Source organism: Pleurodeles waltl, chromosome 5 (assembly GCF_031143425.1).
Source record: "Pleurodeles waltl isolate 20211129_DDA chromosome 5, aPleWal1.hap1.20221129, whole genome shotgun sequence".
Taxonomy (NCBI): domain Eukaryota; kingdom Metazoa; phylum Chordata; class Amphibia; order Caudata; family Salamandridae; genus Pleurodeles; species Pleurodeles waltl.
Window position 1 is genome coordinate 1,199,527,098 of NC_090444.1, and position 19,735 is coordinate 1,199,546,832.

The window sequence follows — 19,735 nt, forward strand, 5'->3', positions numbered from 1 at the left end:
TCAATGTGGCGCAATGCATCCTTCTAAAAACAATTGTGCGGTCCTATATTCCCACAAAATACAGAACATGTTGCTCAGCTGGGGACATAGCTAGCACCTGGACCGATGCTTCTGCATATATGAATCCTAGCCTAATCAGTGTGAGATGCCTTGTATGTAATATGTGCAGGGTGGACGTTGATTCCTTCAAAACACTGGTTTATACCTAGTGGCATTCTTACAGACAAGTTAGTGAGAGTTGTATCTCCCAGTACATACTTGATCTTTGATACGCATAATTCAATACCGTCTGTAAAGATGATAGTTTTTTATCTCACTCTGCCTTATCTCTACTGCAGTGTATATCACTTCGATTGATAGACTACTACTTTGGGACCTATGTTATCTGGACATATGTAATTGCACTAGATTATTTTTTATGATTAATTTGAGGGTCATTGGTACATCTAAATAGATTTTGAATGTACTTTGTTGTCTATAATGATTTCATTTAATCTGCAACTCTCTGCCCTTTAAAAACAGCATTTTCATGGTTGATGTTTTTTAAAAAATTTTATACTATAAAAAAGATTTTGGATCTAGGGTAGTAAACGGTATACAGAAATCTGAAATAAGCAAAGATGGGTATATAATTTGGGTATTTAAACATGATACCCATACAAAGTACCAATAGCTCTGTAAATATTATTTTAGACCTACTCTCGTGCAATCAGTGTGTTTTAGTCCATGCTGAGTCACCTGCTTCAAATTAACAGGACACATAGAGCACATGTGTTCGCTGTTTATGGGCAGTCATAAAGTAATCCTATACTGGGGGCGTGGCCTAACCACCAAAGAAGGCGGACGTCTGCTTGCTGAGCTCCGCTAAGCAGATTGTGCAATCCACCACAAGCCTGACTTTATATGCAGCATAGCTGGACTGTCTCGTATCTGAGGGGCACTGGGAATGCCATTGAGAGCAGGGAGACTGGTGGAGACAGCTGTAGCATGTTGGAGGTGCCATCTCCCCAGAGGCCGCCTGACTCCAGGTGCTGCGCCGGTGAAGACAGACATCAGCATGCAGTTGGCACCCACCCAGCCCACACAGTAGCATCGACAAAGCCCTGACGAGCACAGCGGACCCTGCACAGCAAGGCACAGTGAATGGGTGCCCCAGCACCTCCCCTTATCTCCTGAGACCGGGAGGGGCTTTCTGGGACCTTCATCTGAGGAACAGCGATGCTGGGCTGTGAATAACTACCCAGGAGACAAATACTAAAAGGTCTGCCAGTGCCTACACAAGGCCGACTCTCCTGGGGTCCCGCTCTGACCTCAGAAGCCCCTATTAATGGGGCGTGACATCCCAACCACATTGGGGCCTGCCACAGGGCGCAGCTAATGCTCACTGAGGGGACACTCACCCCCAGCAAGCGCAACAGCCTGCAAGCCACTGGCTCCTGCATTGCTCCCTTGATTGGGGTCAGCCTCACTCTTGGTCACAACAGAGCACCGCCGAGGGGAGGTTAAGCTTCTAGTCACAAGCCTGTATTGGCATGCAGTCGGCTCACAGCTCATGCAGGTCTCCTCAGGGGCGCAGCTATCTCAGACGTGCACAACCCTGGGGTCCATTCTCAGCATAGCCCAGCCACGAGTCCTCAACGGGGGCCACAGAGGAGCCGATTTTAGTGTGCAGCCGGCATGTGATGATATGACTGTCACAAACCTTGTTAGAAAGCACCATTCACACAATTGCCCCTGTACTCATCCAAAGCTCCTGCACTTGACTGTCAGCTCCAAACCGAGAACAATACAGCAGTGCTCACTACTCAGGCTGGTGGCGCAGCAGGGCTAGATCCACGGCCTGCATTAGTGTGCAGTCAGCATGCGACCTCCTGCAACCCCTGGCTGCCTCCAAGGGGTGATCCTGATTCAAAAGTGAAGCTCCTTTGCACACGGCAGACAGAAGATCTGCACATCCTGAGGGGGGGAGGGTGCTCCCTTGCCCGTGGGAAAATAGGAAGTGCCCCCGAGACACCCGCTTCAGCTCCCAAGAGTACACAAACCCTTGGACTGCTTGGCACCTACTAAACCCTCTGTCCCTCCGGACAATACAACCCGCATTGCTGGTCCTCTCTTGATTACCCACGGCCTCTGGGTCTTGGTGGTGGATGGAGACTTCTCCCCTGCCGAACATAGTAATCCTTTGAGCCCACTTCGATGGGCTGTCATCAGTACTCTTTCTAGACGCCCCTCTGAGACATCCTCTAGCACAAGGGGCAGCCACTCAATCGGACATGTCTCTAAGTGACACTTCTGTTCCCACGACAACGGACAAAATGGTCAGGCTGAAAGCAACTAAGGGCCAGTCTCACCGACCTCGCAGGCACTTCGCGCCCAAACCTCTGTCAACGGGGAGACTTGACACCCACTCAACCTCAGGACCCTGCCACTAGACTAGATGCCATCTGTTGACTCGCACATAGAGGAAATGTAGATGGAGTTCTGGCTCCTATGTGAAGATGAGAGGAAACTGGCTTCCAGAGTCACTGAAACTGAACACAACATCACAGCCCTGAAATCACAAATGGCAGACCAGGAGAAGACCACACAAGACTTCATTGAACGGGTGCAGGGGTTGGAGCATCGTGCTGAGGACATCGAAAGGAAAGCCTGTTGGAAGAGCATGCAGGTGGTGGGTCTGCCGGAGGGTTCTGAGGGGTCCCGACCTATGATCGAATTCCTGGGGGAGTGGGTGCATTCCTTAATACCGGTACACTGAGTGCCTGCCCGCCGGCAACCACCAGGAATTACCCCAGCCAGAGATTGTAAAATTGCTCCATTACAAAGACAGAGACGCTATCCTACATCTGGCCCGGTGGTCAGCTCCGCTCGAGTACAAGAACTGCAGAATTTTTATATTTCCTGACTACACAAAGCTGACTCAATTCAACATTCCTCCTTTTGGGCTGTGAAACCCTGCTTTCAGGGCCTCAGTGTCCAATACTCCTGATTGTTTCCGGTGAAACTCAAAAACATCCACGACAAGCAGACTCACTTCTTGAGCGAGCTGGACTCTGCCTGGTACTGGGTGAAAACCCACTTAGAGGGCAACTGCTGACCCCTGGCAACCAGCAATAACACGTCCCATCCTGGAAAGTGGAGGGTCCAGCAAGGCCGACAGTGCAGCAGAACTGAGGAAGTTGCCAATGCACCTTTCCCACACAAACTGCATCAAAGCCAGCAATCAGCCATCAAAGCTATATTTTCCCTTCAATAATCCTCATCCCCTCCACCACCACACTGACTCCAGCACTACCGCGAGCAGAGATGACATGGCCTCTGGTGACTTGCAGCACAAGGGGCTCCTTTCTGGCCCTCTGTTTACACCACAGTCAGCGAACAGTTTGCTCTAATGCCCTCAACCCCAGAGTAATACTTTACTGAGTGAGCGGACCCTGATGGCCGCCCACCGACCCAACCTAGATGTTTAACTGCTAGTCAGTGGCCCCTCTTCCTGAAAGATCGTTGTGCTTTCCTCCCTTATGACTGCCGGGCATTTGCTCCAGTATCCCAGTCCCTTGATGGCCCATAGATGGACCATTTGCCCACTGATGCCATAACTCAGATTGCACACCTGCAACCTTTCGTTCCTCATTCACCACCACAGGGCAATAATCTGTCACCACCCCAGTTCCAAGTACTGGCACTCCAACCAACAGGGCATCGGCCCTCGCGCAGGCTCTGGTTCTTGTTTAGGTATTGTTGTTTATTATCTGTTGTTTTTCCACCCTACAGCACAAACAATACACCACCCATCTCCCCATGGACCGATGGGGACACATGGAGTGGGCACCCATCCAATTTTCCTTCCTCCCTCCCCCTCCCACACACACCCGTCATCACCACATGGCTACTAGTTGAACCACATGAGTCCTCACATTAAACGTGGGGGGGTAATGCACTCAGCACCCTACCGCTACTTTGTCTACGCTTATATTAAACAACAGTCGTCACATATTAGTTTCCTACATCTTACCAGCTGTGACCTCCAGCGACTATGCGGGTGATGGAGAGGTGCGCACTATGGCACGACATACTCTACATATGCCTGGGGTACCCTGCTCTGGATCTGCCTGGGACTCCCTTCCAAACCCATAGCACAGTCATTGGCAAAGAGGGCAGATAGGTCTTTGTAGAAGGTCGGTTAGATGGCAATCCCATCCTCCTTGGCTCTATATATGCCCCAAACACTGAGCAGACAGGGTTCTGGGCCACCCTAACGAGAATCCTAGCCCAGTGGATTGGCATACTTTAGATACTAGGTGGGGACCACAATAACATGCGGAATCTCTGCCTTGACCGCTCCCATCCCCCACTCCTTCATACCCCAGACCACCAACATTCCCAGCAGTTTTCCCGGTGGGACCAACAGAGGTCCCTTCTTGATGCCTGGAGAACCCACAACCAGCACCTGTGTCTATCCTCCCACTACTTGTCCCTGAAACGTTCTTTATGTGCACCTGGATCGCTTCATGTGCTCCCCAGTCTTGATCCAAAGACTCACACATTCATGCTGTTTAGGCTGAGTACTATCCGACCACGCTGCCCACATAGCGGATATCGAATGGGGAATGCCACATCCTCCGGTACTCACATCGAAATTGTCCAAAGACACCCTAGACAACCCGGCTTTCTGTGACTCCAAACTGATCTACATTGCCCAATACTTTGAAGAAAATCACGTTACAGCCACCAACCAAGCTATCGAGTGGGACGTCTTTAAAATGGTCATCAGGGGATTCTGCATACAAAACATAGCCGGGGTCAGCAGGGAATTAGTCAGGTCCCTTCAAGGCATGCATGAGACAGTGACCGCTCTGAATACTCCCCCAACCCCTCCAGATGATACTGCACACCGTGCCCTGATGGATGCCAAGAAGCATCTGGCTACTCTTGTGGAGCGCCTCCACTGTTACTACTTCGCAGAATACACAGCCTGCCTCCACACCACAGCGCACAAACTCAGTCACTTGCTTACGTGTTTGGCCAGTCAGGAGCCAATCCACCCTCCCTCCCAATCATGGAAATTGCTCTAGATACAGGCCCAATCTTGTGGTCGCCATACTACAGGCCTTTAGCTCCTATTATGCTGAGCTGCATAGCCGCCCCCCACTCCTTCTACCGATGTCATCACATGCTTCTTAGACCACCTCCCTTATCCTCCAGTAATGCTCTAGAACCCAAGGAACTCAACAAGTTGATCAGAGTGACCGAGGTCTAAAAGTAGATACATGCCTGCAGCAAGACACCTGGGCTAGATGGCCTAATAATAGAATATTATGACCGATTCTCGACTTCCCTCACCTCTAAACTAGCCAAGGTCTACAACAAGACCCTCACCACTGGCACTCTCCAGACTTCCCTCCAGGAGTCTCTCCTCGTGTCCCTGTTTAAACAGGACAAGAACCCCAATCATCTCTCTTATTATCAGCCCAAAGCCATACTGGGCGCAGATTATAAGATACTTGGCAAGGTCCATGCGGACCGGCACCTGCAGGTGTTCCCTGCTCTAGTCCATCCACATCGGAATGGATTTTGGGCCTGGTCATAACAAATGTAATAATATCCTTCACATTTTCCATGTAATGGATCAGGCATTGCTAGGTTTCCTGCAAGCTGCATGCCTCACATCAAACCTCAAGAAGGCCTTTGACTCCTTAGCCTGGGATTACCCCTTTGGTTTACGGAAGGCGGGCCTTGGTCACTGCCTGCTCACATATACAAAGCTATTATACATAAACCCAACATCCCGGACACTCATTGGCTGCATGGCCTCGTCCCACCCTTCCCTATCAACCGTTGAACGTGTCATGGATGTCCCCTTACCCCTGTCCTATTCGCAAGAGCCATGGAACTGTAGGCCCACCGCATCTGAGTGGAGGGCCAGCAATGTGGTATCCCCCCAGACGGGACCATACACGATGTGTCGCTCTGCGTGAATGATGTGCTGCTGTATATCCAGGATGCGTTGGCCGACATGGCCTCAATCTCGGCAGCCTTTCAAGACTTTAAGAAAGTGGCAGGCCTCTGAGTGAATTGGGAACCCGTTCAAAGGCAACTCATATCCCAAATGCGGCCACTCACCCTAATGGGAAATGCCACTCATCCTAATAGGCAGAATCTTACTCTCTAAAATAATTGTCCTTCCCAGACTGTTGTATTATTTAATTAATGTACCAGTCTTCCCCCGCCGCCATTTCTTCTGAGACGTGGACCAATTGATGGGGGACCTGCTGTGAGGCAGTAGTTGGTGTCTTAGTGGTTGGAGGCTACAAACCTATACGAAACAAGCAAAGGGAAGGGTTCCCTTCCCCTACACACCAGCTCCTCTACCCAACAATCAAGACACATCACTCTTGGTCTTTCCACGTGTCGGTTGCCCAGAAATGCCTACAGGGTACACCAGCTGATGAAGCAGGTGTTCCTCTACTCCCGCGCTACCCCCCGCCAGGACCATTGGGACCCTTCACTGGCGACCAGCTATCAGGTCGCATGGTCACTCTAGACACAGTGAGTGACCTCTTTCACAACGCCCAGATTTTTATGTTTGATCAGCTATGCCAAGATTACAACGTCCCCCTCGGTCATTTCTTAACACACAGACAGCTGCCAGTGACATTTCGCTCACTGTGGGCTGTGACAGAAACAGAACTGTCTACCAATGCGGTGATATATACCCTGCTTACCATGGGGAGGGGATGTCATCTTGTCACATGACTTTAAAAAGCTCTCTTAAGGAGCACACAGGGATCCCACTGATATACCTTTGACTCCTTTTGGAAGCTAGAAGACACTCAATTGTCTAAAGCCCTAGCGCACCCTCCCCCCCTCTGCCACCATGCTTCGTCAACCTTGCTCTCCTGTTGGCAAAGTGCCTCCTAACTATGCACAGGAGGGTCCAGGGACTCCCTGCTGTTCCCCAGTGGCACAGGGCGCTGCTTCGCTGGGGTGAAGCCTAAAGCTCCACACTACACTGGGAGGAAGCCCGGCGAATACGCATACACCCCATAGCAGCAGCCTGAAACACCATGCTCATGCAGTTCAAAGAACCAACTGAGGAGGTCCCCAATCCCCCCCAACCCCTGAGACCTCTCATCCCCAGGAGACACCAATGTCGTATTGGCCCTGGACCTTGACTCCGTGCAGCCCCCTACACCCCTTTGTACTAAACCAGTCCACCTCCCACTGATCTTCCCTCCCCTCTCCCTTTCCCCCTAGAGGTACAGAAGCATGACAAACGTTGCACCACCCTGTGCCCACTCCCTTATTTGCCTCCACACTAGGTGTTCACCTCCCCGTGCCTCAAACCTTTTTCAACATCAACCTGATGAAGTTGCTTGTATCTTTCCCTGGTTATACTCCACCCTACGCCGAATTCTCCACCAAACCTCAGCCTTCCCTGCCAGTCCAGCCCCTCAATGGATTCCTCTAACCCCCATAGGAGACGCAAGGTAAACCAGGTCACTGTGACACACTGAACGGATGCACACAGCTCAATGTCAAATCTTTCATAGTTCAAAGTGAACCAACATACATCTCATCTGTTCATACACAAAATACAAGCAAGAAACTGTGTTTCTGATAGTCAACCATTTCCCCCTTCACACTGATTGTTATAGAAATGATTCCAACAGTTTCATATTTTCTCCACATGCATTGTAGTGAGACTGTTAAATGCTGATTGCTTCCTTTTCTGATACGCTGTATTTGCTGATGTCAAATATTACAAAACTTCAATAAAGATTGTTTAAGAAAAAGGTAATCATATACTTTACTTTTACAGCAAAGAAACAATCAAGTTTAGAAGAGCCACTGACTAGTTGTGCTGTCCCCAGTCCAAGGAGGGACCACAGCTTTAAGGAAGAGAAGGTACACACACAATGCAGGTATGGAAATCTTGAGTTGTTTGACAAAGTAATATCTTAGTAAGCAATTTAAGAACTTTTATTTACAGCTTCAAAAATATTCAGTGCTATGTTGTAAGTAAAGCACAGGTGCATGAGTTGATTGTAACTTAGTACACTTGTTGAAGATATCGCAGTAAGCTGACGGATGTGGATTGTAATCTTCATAGGTAGACACAGATTACTAGCCTTCTGACACGAACATGCTTTATACTTAACCATTTATAATACTTTACACATACAGGTAAGATGGGACACATAAATACTCTTTGTTGTTATAAAGCTCTATGTTATAGGACCTTCATTGATGGTCAGAAAACTAGAATATTCACCATTGAACATGGGGGGCCCTGAATACCTTTACAGCATATAAATCATTTGTTTCCGATGGAATGTATATTTTAAGAAACGGATACACACATCGCAGCATATTAAATGCTGATTTATGTGAATTGTAAATATTTTTTCTTCTACAAAATGATGTCCAATTAAACAAAAAAATGTTGCACCCTAACCGTTCTGCCTAGTGAAAAAGAAGAAAGCAAGCAGAAATTAAGGAAAAATACTGCTAGAGAGACAGCATCCATAGAGATTTAGAAAAACAAAAATTGCTTGTGTAAGAAGCCTACAATTTCTCTATCCCGTCATTCTATTTACTGTCTCGTGCTCCTCAGCCCATTTCCTTTTCGGGCTTGTGGGAGAAGGAGCTCGCAACAGTTCTTTTTTGTCATACTGCTTGAGCTGATTATTTTCTATTACAAAAAGCTTTTTTGGTTTCTCTCAACAAGTTTAACATCTGTGAATGTTTCTTATCTTGTTTCCTGATCAATTTTATTAATGTTGGCAGGTTCTTTTCACTCTGCTTTCATCTGCATAGTTACTAAAAAATACTTACACATGCATACATACCATTACCCTTCAATACTTTACAAAACTTTTCTATTTTAATAATAATTCTTAAATAATTTTATTTAATACAATTAAAAAAAAAAACATTCTATCAAGAAACAAAGAGAGAAAGAGCCTGTGTAAAATATATAAAGTGCTCATGTGCTTATAGTCAGGAAAAAGATGGAAACCTCAAACCATTCCAAGAGGTAACTTTTAAAAACATACTAAAAAACAAAATCGCCTGTTGGTTAAACTTTTCACCATATTTACATCAACATATCAATTTTCGAAAAATTCTTTATATATATGGAATCTTATCCCCCATTCTAGATTCTTCCCACAAAAAATCCAACCAATCCAGGCAAGAGCAATATCGTTGACGTTTCGACCCCTTAAAACGCTTTGGCCCAGGACCGTTAAGGGGTCGAAACGTCGATGAAAAAGTTTTGTAAAGTATTGAAGGGTAATGGTATGTATGTATGTGTAAGTATTTTTTAGTAATTTGCCTAGGGGTGTTGTCTTATTGTTATTATGTAGACCCATACCCCTTTGGGGCGATTTAGGGTTACCCTCTGTGGTTGATAATATCCACTTTGATTTACTGGCAGCCGCAGAAAAATGCCTGTGTTAGTCCCCATCACCCAACATGGTGTACCACACATGATGTTGGAAAAAATATAAAAAGGGCATTTGGAAGCAAGGGGAAAGAGCGATAGAGAGTATGTGCGTTCTCTCAGGTTTCTGGATGTCAAGGTACAATTGCTTAGTGTGTGGTTACAAACTCCCTCAAGAGAGTCATCTGAGGACTCCTCCTCACATTCTCAGTGGAACAATTTCTAAAGGACATCACACTTAAGCATGCCATGGCTAGGAACACTGGTTTGCCTAGGCCATTCTAGTCTGCTCTAGGCAGTGGGTCAAGGGCTTTAGTCCATTCAGAGTACTTATACTTTGGCTTTGGGGTGACTTCTTTGTCCTGACCAGCACCTACCTTGCTATGTCATACTCAAAGTGAAGGTGGAAGCGAGGTACATGTTTGATACCTTTATGAAGAAACCTCTCATCAGGACTCTTAAAGGAATTCTCCATCAGGGGCTATCCATTAATATTTGTACACACAAAATAGTCCCACCCATGTGCTGGATCCTAGAACACTTTGAATAATGGAAAGTAATCACAAAACAAAGCAAAATCAGAATGTCTATGAACTGGCAATCTTTGTTTTCTGTTTCATATGTTAAGACAAATACATGGAAAAGATATTGCATTAGACATTATTGCAGCATTTCACCTCAAAAGAAGTTCTGATTCCCCCTTTAAAAAGTAAAAAATTGTCTGGGAATGGTTCCATGTGCACTGAGCTTCAAATAGAGAAAAACAGTGCTGTCACTTTAAGCCTGCTCCTATAATCTCAGCGTGTCCCTCAGAAAATGTTAGCTACTCCGTGTTAGTTAGCCCGCTTGATTTGCTGTTCCAGTTATTTGTAGAACACATATTAGAAATGGGAGTCTGTAGTTGGCAGGGGTATGCACCCAGTTCAAGCAGGGACCACCACTCTAGTCAGGATAAGTCAGGTACACACTAAAGGATAACCTGTGCTCACCCTCTGGTAGCTTGGCACAGAGCAGTCAGCCTTATCTAAAGAGGCAATGCATAAAGTATTTGTGCAACACACACACAATAACACAATAAAAACACCATAAGAACTCCACACAGATTTAGAATAATAGACAATAATTTTATAAACAAAAGACCAAAACAACAAAAATCCTGTGAGTAGAAGTTGTGAATTTTAGAGGAATTCAAGAGTTCCAGTGGTTAGAAGCAAATAGGACTCTAGTGGTTACTTGAGGTTGCACTGGACCGGGGCAAAGTCAAAGGTTCATGCCAACTGCGATGGAGCCATGGGCATCAATTCACCAAAATGCCAGGGGTAGCAGAAGCCATATTACATGCCACTGGACCTTGACTTTCAGTCACACACACATGCTTACAAATACACCACATTCACAGAGACATATACTCTCGCCCACAAGCAAGCACACATGTTATATTTAAAAGCAATTTTTATTTACCACAGCTGCCAGGTATGGTCATATTCCAGCTGACTGTACTCCATGTTTATTACACCTACAGTGAATAATAGTTTAGTTTTTATCATTCACTATTAGTGTAATACATTTTTTTACAGAAAACAAGGAAAGTGCAGCATCTGAGCTGTCCTGTGTTCCTTGCATTGATTTTGTCACCTCTAAGGTCAGGGGGCCGCTAAGGAAGTGCTAAGGGTTGCAAAGGACAAAACCGGGGTCGCAAGTGCGACCCCTGGTGACCCATGGATGGAATATGGGCCAGGTACAGGAGCCGTACAAGCCCAGGGAGCAGAGTACCTTAATTTTGGTCACAAGCAGGAGATGCATCAGTAGATGCATCGATGTCACTCCCGCAGTCAAGCGATGCGTTGATGGCGATGCTCTGGTTTCTGAAGACGAGTGTCAAAGCCGCTATGCTTTGATTCCGAATCCTACGGGTCAGGTCGCTCCACGCTGACAGAGGGATGCATTGATCGTCCTTCAGTGATCAGTCAGTGATGATGCGTCGGATGCCGCTTCCAGCAGTCAGGGGATGCGTTGGCTGATGCAGCAGTTCCTGATCTGCTGCCTGGGCCTCAAGTGTGATGGGCCAACTTTATTCCTTGAATAGGGTTGATGCGTTGGTTGCCTCTTCCAGCACACAGGAGATGCATCAAGGTCACTGATGCAGGTATCTAGGTCCATTTCCAGTGAACAATGGCACAGGAACAGGAGTAGAGATTTTGATATCCCTGAGTCTCTAGCAACAGGAGGCAAGCCAACAAGCCCTTGGAGATCACTTTAGGGTGCAAGGCAGAGTCCGGGTTTCCCTCAGCAATGTCACAGAGCAGCAGGGCAGCACAGCAAAAAAGCAGTCCTTCCAGATCAGCAGAGTAACAGTCCTTGACGCAACACACTAGTTTTTTTCTGACAGAGTCCAGTTGTAGGTCCAGAAGTGTCTGATTTGGTGGGGTCAGAGAACCAGTACTTAAAGCCAGTTGTGCATTTGAAGTGAGGTTGACTTCAAAGAAGGGTCTTTGTAGTGTAAAGAGGCCGTTTCTTCCCGACCCTGGCTCCAGATTATCAGTAGGGGGTAGTCAGCCCTTTGTGTGAGGAAAGACATTGCTAAATCAGGTGTAAGTGTCAGCCCCTCCTTCCTCCCTGTCCAGGAAGAGCCATCAGAATACAGATGAGTGCTCAGACACACCCAGCCTTTCTGTGTTTGTGGCGGTCCAGAGGGTATGCACAAAGTATAGCTGTCACCCATCCCAGACTTGTATTGGAGACAGGCTGCAGGCACACAGCTGTAGGAGCAGAGAATTGCCTACTTCCTAAAAGTGGCATTTCTAAAATAGTAATGTTAATTCATACTTTACCAGCAAAGATCATTTGTCTGTACCAATCCAATGATATGAAACATTACATATCTACTCCTTCTCAAACAGGAATCACATCTTAAAAGTGTAATAAGGAATTCCCGATATTAACCTATGAGAGGCGTGGGCCTCGCAGTTGTCAAAAATGAATATAGGTGTTCACTTCCAGGACATGCAAAACCTAAAAGTACATCTCTTACCTTTTACTAACGCAGAATCTCGCCCTGTGGGCTACCTAGGGCCTACCATAGGGTTGATTTATGTGTAATAAAGGGGTAGTTTAAGGCTTGGCAATGGGTTTTAAATGCCAATTGAGAGTGGCAGTCATACTGCAAACACAGGCACTGCAGTAACAGGCCTAAGACATTTTTTAAGGGCTACTTATGTGGGTGGCACAATAAGTGCTGAAGTTCTACTAGTAGCATTTACTTTACATGCCCTGGGTATATGGTATACTGCTTTACAAGGAACTTACGGGTAAATTAAATATGACAATTGTGTATACACCAGTGTTATCTTATTTAGAGGAGAGCACATGAAATTTAGCACTGGTCAGCAGTGGTAAAGTGCTCAGAGTCCTAAGGCCAACAAAAACGAGGTCAGAAAAAGAGGAGGAGAAAGGCAAAAAGTTTAGAGTGGACATTCAGATAGGGCCATTTTCCAACAACACAGAAAAATATTTCTGCATTTTTATGGTCTTCTCATAAGGCCTCCTATGCCTTTGCTCTGTATTTTATTTCCAAAGCTTAGGAAATAGAAAACAGTGCAGATCCATAGGGGACACACAGAACGAGGCAGTTTGCTTGTAGACACAACACAAATAATACACTTGTGCATGCCTATCATTGCCTGCATTAGAACATTAAGATAAATCCTTTTGGCGTTGCCAATTCTTGTTGTCTCTGTGTTTGAGGTCTCTAGATTTTACTATTTCTGACTCCAATTTAGAATTGTGAGTGCTTGTGAAGGTCAGGATTTTGAAAGAATCAAGTACTGGTCTAACCAATTCAGTTTGAGGGTTATAGATTTGTATATGTAGTTTCAGTATGAAAAGCAGGTCCAGGTTAGAGCTTTTATTGTGGGTAAAGGTGTTGCAATATTGGAGTAGCTTCAGGAGGAATGTGTCCGTGTATTTGTGCTTTTTCAATTGGAGGTTGAAATCTCATTACAAGAGTTGGTGAGTTGATCAGTGCTGTGATCGATTAAAAACATCAACCAAACTCATTTTTATTACCAGTTGGGTAGTCTAAGATATTCAGCCTTGGTGATTTAGGTATTGTGTTTGTAATCTCCACAATGTTGCATTGAAACAAAAATGAGGAGTTGATTGAATACATTTGTTTGCATTTAAGGGGTTCCTTGTGGATAGAGGTGATCCACCACACCATTTTCTTTCTTAATCCGAGTTGAAGATGTATTCTAGTGTTTAGATAGTATTAGGGAGTTTGAGCAGAATTAGGTTTCTGTGAGTGCAGTGGTCTCAATGTGACAGTTTTGGATGATGGCAGATATGTATGTTGCAGCAGATACCACGTATCTACAGTGCAGGAGGACAGCTTTCATGTGATGTATAGGACATGGGTCACTGAGTTTAGGGAATCAGATTCCTCTGAAGTTGTTTAGGTAGATTGAGCTTTTATTTTGCTTAGGACCCTAACACCTCAACCCTGGTCAAACAATGGGGTGTTTCTTCATCTTCCTCCTCTAAGAGTGTTGATAGCTGTGGGTGGTTGACAAACATTGTCACTCAGAAAGTAGGGATATTGGGGATGAATTCTGACCTCTTCTGGAAGAATGGCTGACAAAGCATGTTCAATTTCTTTTCTACTTTCAAGCTTTCCTAACTTGCCTGTTCATTGTGTCTGTTTCAGGCAGCACTTCATTAATGTTTTCAATCACTTCCTGCTGTTAATTTTCGGTGTGGTTGAAATTGATCTCCTTCTTGGTGGCCTTGCCAGCATGTGCCGACAGGCTGGCTGACAAGTGCATGGCTCTCAAACAAGACGGCCTAGCTCCTTCCGCCTGGAGTGCACCTTCAGTGAAAAGTTGCAGGTATTGCTCCCAAGGCAGCAGAATGATGGGGTAGGCTCTGCACAGAGGGCGTTAGAGAGGTGGTCATCCTCAGACTCTGCCTGTCTGCAGGCGGTGGCCAGGCCTAAGGTTCTGGAGATTGTGTGGTAGGATCTATGATCAGGTGTGTGAGCTGCATGAAGGAGTGCTCCAAAAGATTGGTTTTGATGTGAGTGTTAGGATCTTCAGGAATAGTTGTAGCGAATCGGATGTAACACGTTGTTATGAAAACAGTGTTTGGAGGAGAGTTCTAGTGGGAGGTTGGCATATAATTCTCCCCCAGAGTTACCATAAACTCCTCCTTGTATTACAAGAGATAGTCAGCCTCAGCTCGTCAGCAAATTTGTCTCTGGCATCAAGGAAAACTACACATAAAGAAATGGTATCAGGATAGTTATTGAATGTCTAGGTGACTGCAAAAAAGACTTTCATTTACTTCCCTTCATGTAGAGGTTATTGCGTTTTGCCTTATTTTGTAGACACATTACGAGTTTGCTGACGTTTGATGTGAAGATTTACGGGTGGGGTGCTGCTGGTATCCCCCAAATTCTGACGGTTCTGAGTATAGTAGTGCCAGCAATTTTGGATAGGCCAGGCAGAAGAGAATTTCCGAGGTGTTGTTACATATATCCAGTAGTCTGATTTGATATGGAGATGTAATTGTTTTACATTTGGTTGCCATAATAAGTGGTATGCTCACCTTCATCCATCTCCTTTACAGAGTTTGGTTGGCCTTCGTTCAGAATTTGTCTGCATTTTTTTTAAAGTTGTAATTGTTTCTTGTATGTTTTTTAAAAATATTTTTTAGTTTCATTGTTATAAAAGGTGCTTAAAATGCACTTTAATCCCAGCAGCTGCATGATAGACAATCGGCTGTTAATCCAGGAGTGACTTGTATATTTCCACCCACTGAAAAACAAGGTTACAGCTAAGTTATGGTTGGCAGTGGTTATAAAACTTTAAAGAATGTTTAAAACACCTTCGAAATTTTCTGAAAACATATTTAAAGCGCAGTTATACCTAAAAATTAAAACCGAAAAACCGCTAAAAATTGCAAGATATGAGTAAGGCTGCAATCCATAACTCACATTAGCCATGCAAACCATAAATGTGCACACCAAAGATGGCTGTGCTTAGCAGGAGTATAGTCACATAGCTTGCTCTATGAAGAGGCCCTGCACCCAAACCTCTGTGGATAGCCAAACCCCACTACACACCCTGGTGGCTCAGTAAGACTTGACCTATAGCTGGGCTTTGCACCCAGTCCTCTGAGGGTGGCCAAATGCCATTGTGCATGGTCTTTGTATGGCCAAGCAGAAAATGGCCTCCTGTTTAGTTTTTTTTTTTTTTTTTGGTGTGCTAGAAACTAATTTGTGTTCATGTTTGTGGACCATCCATGGGCTAACAGTCCAGATGTCTTCGACTTTTTAACCCTTTCATGCCCACTGTAAAATGTTTTTTAGATGTTAATTATTCAGACGCTACCGAACAGATTTACACAAAAACAACTAAAGTCAGTAAAATATTTGTTAATTATTTTTCTAGCATGTGCTTTTCCTCTTTACCAGTATTAGTATTTTAATCTGTACACTGTTGTTTTACGTTGGACAGCTAGGCCTATCAGAGTGAATATAGCCTTTTGGGCTTGTCTCTAAAAGGACATGGTAATATTAATTTTCTACATGACCCACTTTTAAATATCATGCTGTTACCATGTGGGCTACATGGCGTACACAGGAGTGACTTAGTCATTTTTAAAAGAGAAATATTTACACTTTAGAAACGGGTATAGTGATATGTCAGGCTGCAGGTTTGCACTGCAATAGTCAGGCTACACAGGGTAGGCCAGAGAAGTGTTTGCATTGCCCCTGTAGTGGATTGCGCATTTGTCCACTGGTGGCATTTAACTTCCTTGCTTTGGGTTCTGTTTGTACTAGGGAATTATAGACAAGTTAAATATACCAATTATGAATAAGCAAATGTATCAATGTATAGAAGGGGGCACAAGTACTTTACAACTGGTTAACAGGGGCACCGTGCACAGGGGTGCAAAGCCAGCAAACAACATAAGGGTCCGGCAAAGACAAATGTTCTATCCATCCATCCATCTATAATGATTTATAATTCCAGCTAAAATAAGAGAAACCACTGAAATTTGCCAGTTACGGTGTGCAACTTTCACATCGCTCGTCATGTTTCATTCTTCCAAATATACTTTTTTTCTAGTGTTACTGACAAATGGCGTTTGGGCGCCACGGGCAGCATGAGTTATGGTGTGCATTGCATACTATCACTGTTGAATTGCAATAGTTTTAGAACCATAACTCAGTTTTGAATTGTGTTTTTTTTTTTTGTCCATCGAGTTTCTACGGTTTCTCTTGATGCACTGTATTCCCAAACCCCCACCCTTCCCTGTTGACTATTGAGGTTTGGCGACAGGTCCTGGCCTGGCACCAGGTCCAACACTACATCCACTTAGGGAGATCAATTGCTGCTTCACGCAGCCTTTGGCCATGGCCTGTTATAACTGAGTGGTCAACAACAGGTTGTTCTCTTGTTGTTTTTGGAGTCTCTCTTCTGGCATACTTGGCAATGATGTGTTCTTCAGTGCCTCAGCTCGAGTTCTCTCCCTGTAGCACCTGGTGTACTTCTCTTTATTCTTTAAGGTCAGTGCTCCAAAGTAGCATCCTCTGGTCTGGCAACTCAGCTTAAAATTGCAGAGTTTGCAGGCACGTAACCCTGTGTACATACATTTTCACACTTTTGACTGTTTTGTCTTCTGCATCACCCAGGCTCTACAGATCTTCTTCCTTCTTCTCTCGTGCAGGTGATGCTGATGTTCCTACCAATTCTCCTTTCCATTGTGTCATATCAGAAAATGCAGCTGTCTGTTGTCTAAACACCTTGATGCTTCTGCCAATAATTGCTAAGAAAATGACACTTTTTCTACTCGAGTAAGACTACCTGAGTTGGTAGCCAAATATCTCAAAATGCTCTTTAAAATGTGAAATAGTATGTAGAGATTCATGGATGCCACAGGAAATACTGCTCTTGTTAGTAGGCGCACCATGTTTGCGGTGACGGAAAAGGAGCCATAGAATAAGAACAATTCCACCTTTTTGAATGTGGAGCCTGGGCACACCTAGGTTGGGGCTTTTTTCATGAAATTAAACTTTTGTTTAGTTTTGTATATTAAACAGACCCTATATCTGTAGGTAGTGTTTGGGCTATTTTCCTAGACTGTGGACTTGGTACTTTCAATATGGTTGCCGGTAGTCCGCAGCCTCAGTCATGAGGCTGTGTACTTGATAAAGCATAAGATGGCATCCTTATTCCACAGTCTTGTTCACAAGGCTACAATGAGCATTGTGTTAGCTGTGTTGAGCCCACAGATACATTGTCAAGGCTATGAATTGCAAGTACCATTTTAGGTGTGTTGAGTCTGCAGCCTGGAGTATGAGTCCATGGATCTTTACAAATAGACGCATTTGTTTTGCATTTTGTTTTTTTTATTAAAAACGTATGTGACCGATCACTGAATTTCTGCCAAGTTTGGTGTAATTGGGTTCAGCCTTTTTTCTGTACCAGTTTTAAAAGTTTCCTATGAGAAACCTGGGGAATTAACATTTTGCCCCTGCCCTCCCTTTTTCTTGACTCCAGGAAACTTCGAAGAAAGGAGCTAAGGTGGATGAACTGTTTTGGAAAGTTTTGTGCAGATTTGTCAAACAGTTGTAAAGTTATTAACAGAAAGAAACTCTAATTAAACTATAACTACACAGTGGCGACCATCACAATGTGATATATATATATATATAAATATATATACACGCTCACACACACACATGCATACGGATGCTTTTATTGTTTGCTGAATAGCTGTTATTCAAAGGGTCAGTGCTGTAAAAAAGTTAGTGACAAATGCAGGGACCCTTGAAGATAATTTGTTTCTTGATTGGGTGTCAGTGAAGTTTGGGGAGAGGATGAGAGCTATAGAAGCATCTAGGAAGGATAAGTAGGAGGTGAGCAGAAGCATTTTAACTGCTTAACGGCCGGGAATGAGAGACTGGATAGATATAGTTATAGAAGAGTCAGTCTTAAGGAAAGAGGGGCAAGGTCTTACCGACAAGACAAATATAATAGAAACAGTTTGAAGCTGTTCAAGAAATTTGGGTGGAAAAAGAGTGTCATTAAACAGATATTAAGGTTATTGACTGTATGGGACAGTTTTGGATGGTTGCTGAGATTGGATAGGCACCAAAAATAAGATAGTACGGTCGACTGGATCCATAAAATAAGTAATTGAATGATTGAATAAACAGAAGAAACAAATATTTGGACTTTCAGAAAGCAATGACATTTCCCATTATGGAACCTGTAATGTGGGAGTGGTAAAGGCATGATCAAAAGTACATCTGGCAGCATCCGCAGGGATAAGCATGATGTTCTTACCAGAAAAGGGGGGAGTATAGAGTCTAATCTGTCTAAAATAGGATCCACACTTTCTGAGAGAGAGCAAAGAAGGGATTTCTAGTGTGGCGCATATCTGTAAGTATGTGCATCAATAATGTTGTTACATGTAGTTCACACCGTTAGACTAGATCGAGCTGAGCCATGAAGGGTGTTTTTATATGTAAGGCTATACCTCTAAGGGAGATAGTGATGCTTGACTTGTAGAACCTATAAATGTTTGCAGGCCCACACTCCTGAGAAATATCATTATTGCATTGAACCATATGCAAACGTCTACATTGAGAATATTAATAATGTAGAGGGGAAATCATCATTGTAGGTATTAGATTCAAGAACACCCCAGTGTTAAATCACACTCAACATCTGGGTCACCTTAAACATTGAGAAAACTTCAAGGCATCTATGAAGTTTGCTTTATAATAACAGCCTTAACTACGAAAATTGTGCCACAAATCCTAAGGGAACATTGTAGGGTTTCTAGGATGGGGGAGCAAGGACTGAGGTCCCTTGTGTCCAATTGCTGCCCTAGCTTCCTACCAGGCCAACAGAGTCCTATGGAAGAAAGAAAAGACTCCCAGTAATAGTGTAACATAGTAATCACTATATGCATTGTCTCTTTCAGAAAAACATACTTTTCTCAACATAAAAAACACCCTCACAGCATTGAGCCATCAGAGATAACTTATCTCTAGCAGTCTTTGATCCTGAGTGAGTGATTCTGTCAGAGAACAGCCTCAATGACTATTTAAAACAGGGGGGGGAGATGTCACAAGGAAAGGACCGAAAGTAAACCATAGTTCCAGGGAAAATGTTTTCACAATGCAGCTAGATATTGAGACGTAAAACATTTCAATATCATTTATTACACTAAAGTAAATCTTAAAGGCAGTGACCAGTTGAATCTACTTCAAAGAGT

The 19,735-nt window shown here is 44.4% G+C and overlaps 1 protein-coding gene across 2 annotated transcripts in view; it reads left to right on the plus strand.

The window, feature by feature from the left end:
• Window positions 1-19,735, plus strand: part of ARMC2 (armadillo repeat containing 2) — a 450,139-nt gene that overhangs the window by 100,352 nt on the left and 330,052 nt on the right. For both annotated transcript variants that reach the window (XM_069235455.1, XM_069235454.1), the window contains exon 5: window positions 7,823-7,925. In XM_069235455.1, the coding sequence (XP_069091556.1) occupies window positions 7,823-7,925 (103 nt within the window). The remainder of the gene's footprint in view (window positions 1-7,822; window positions 7,926-19,735) is intronic.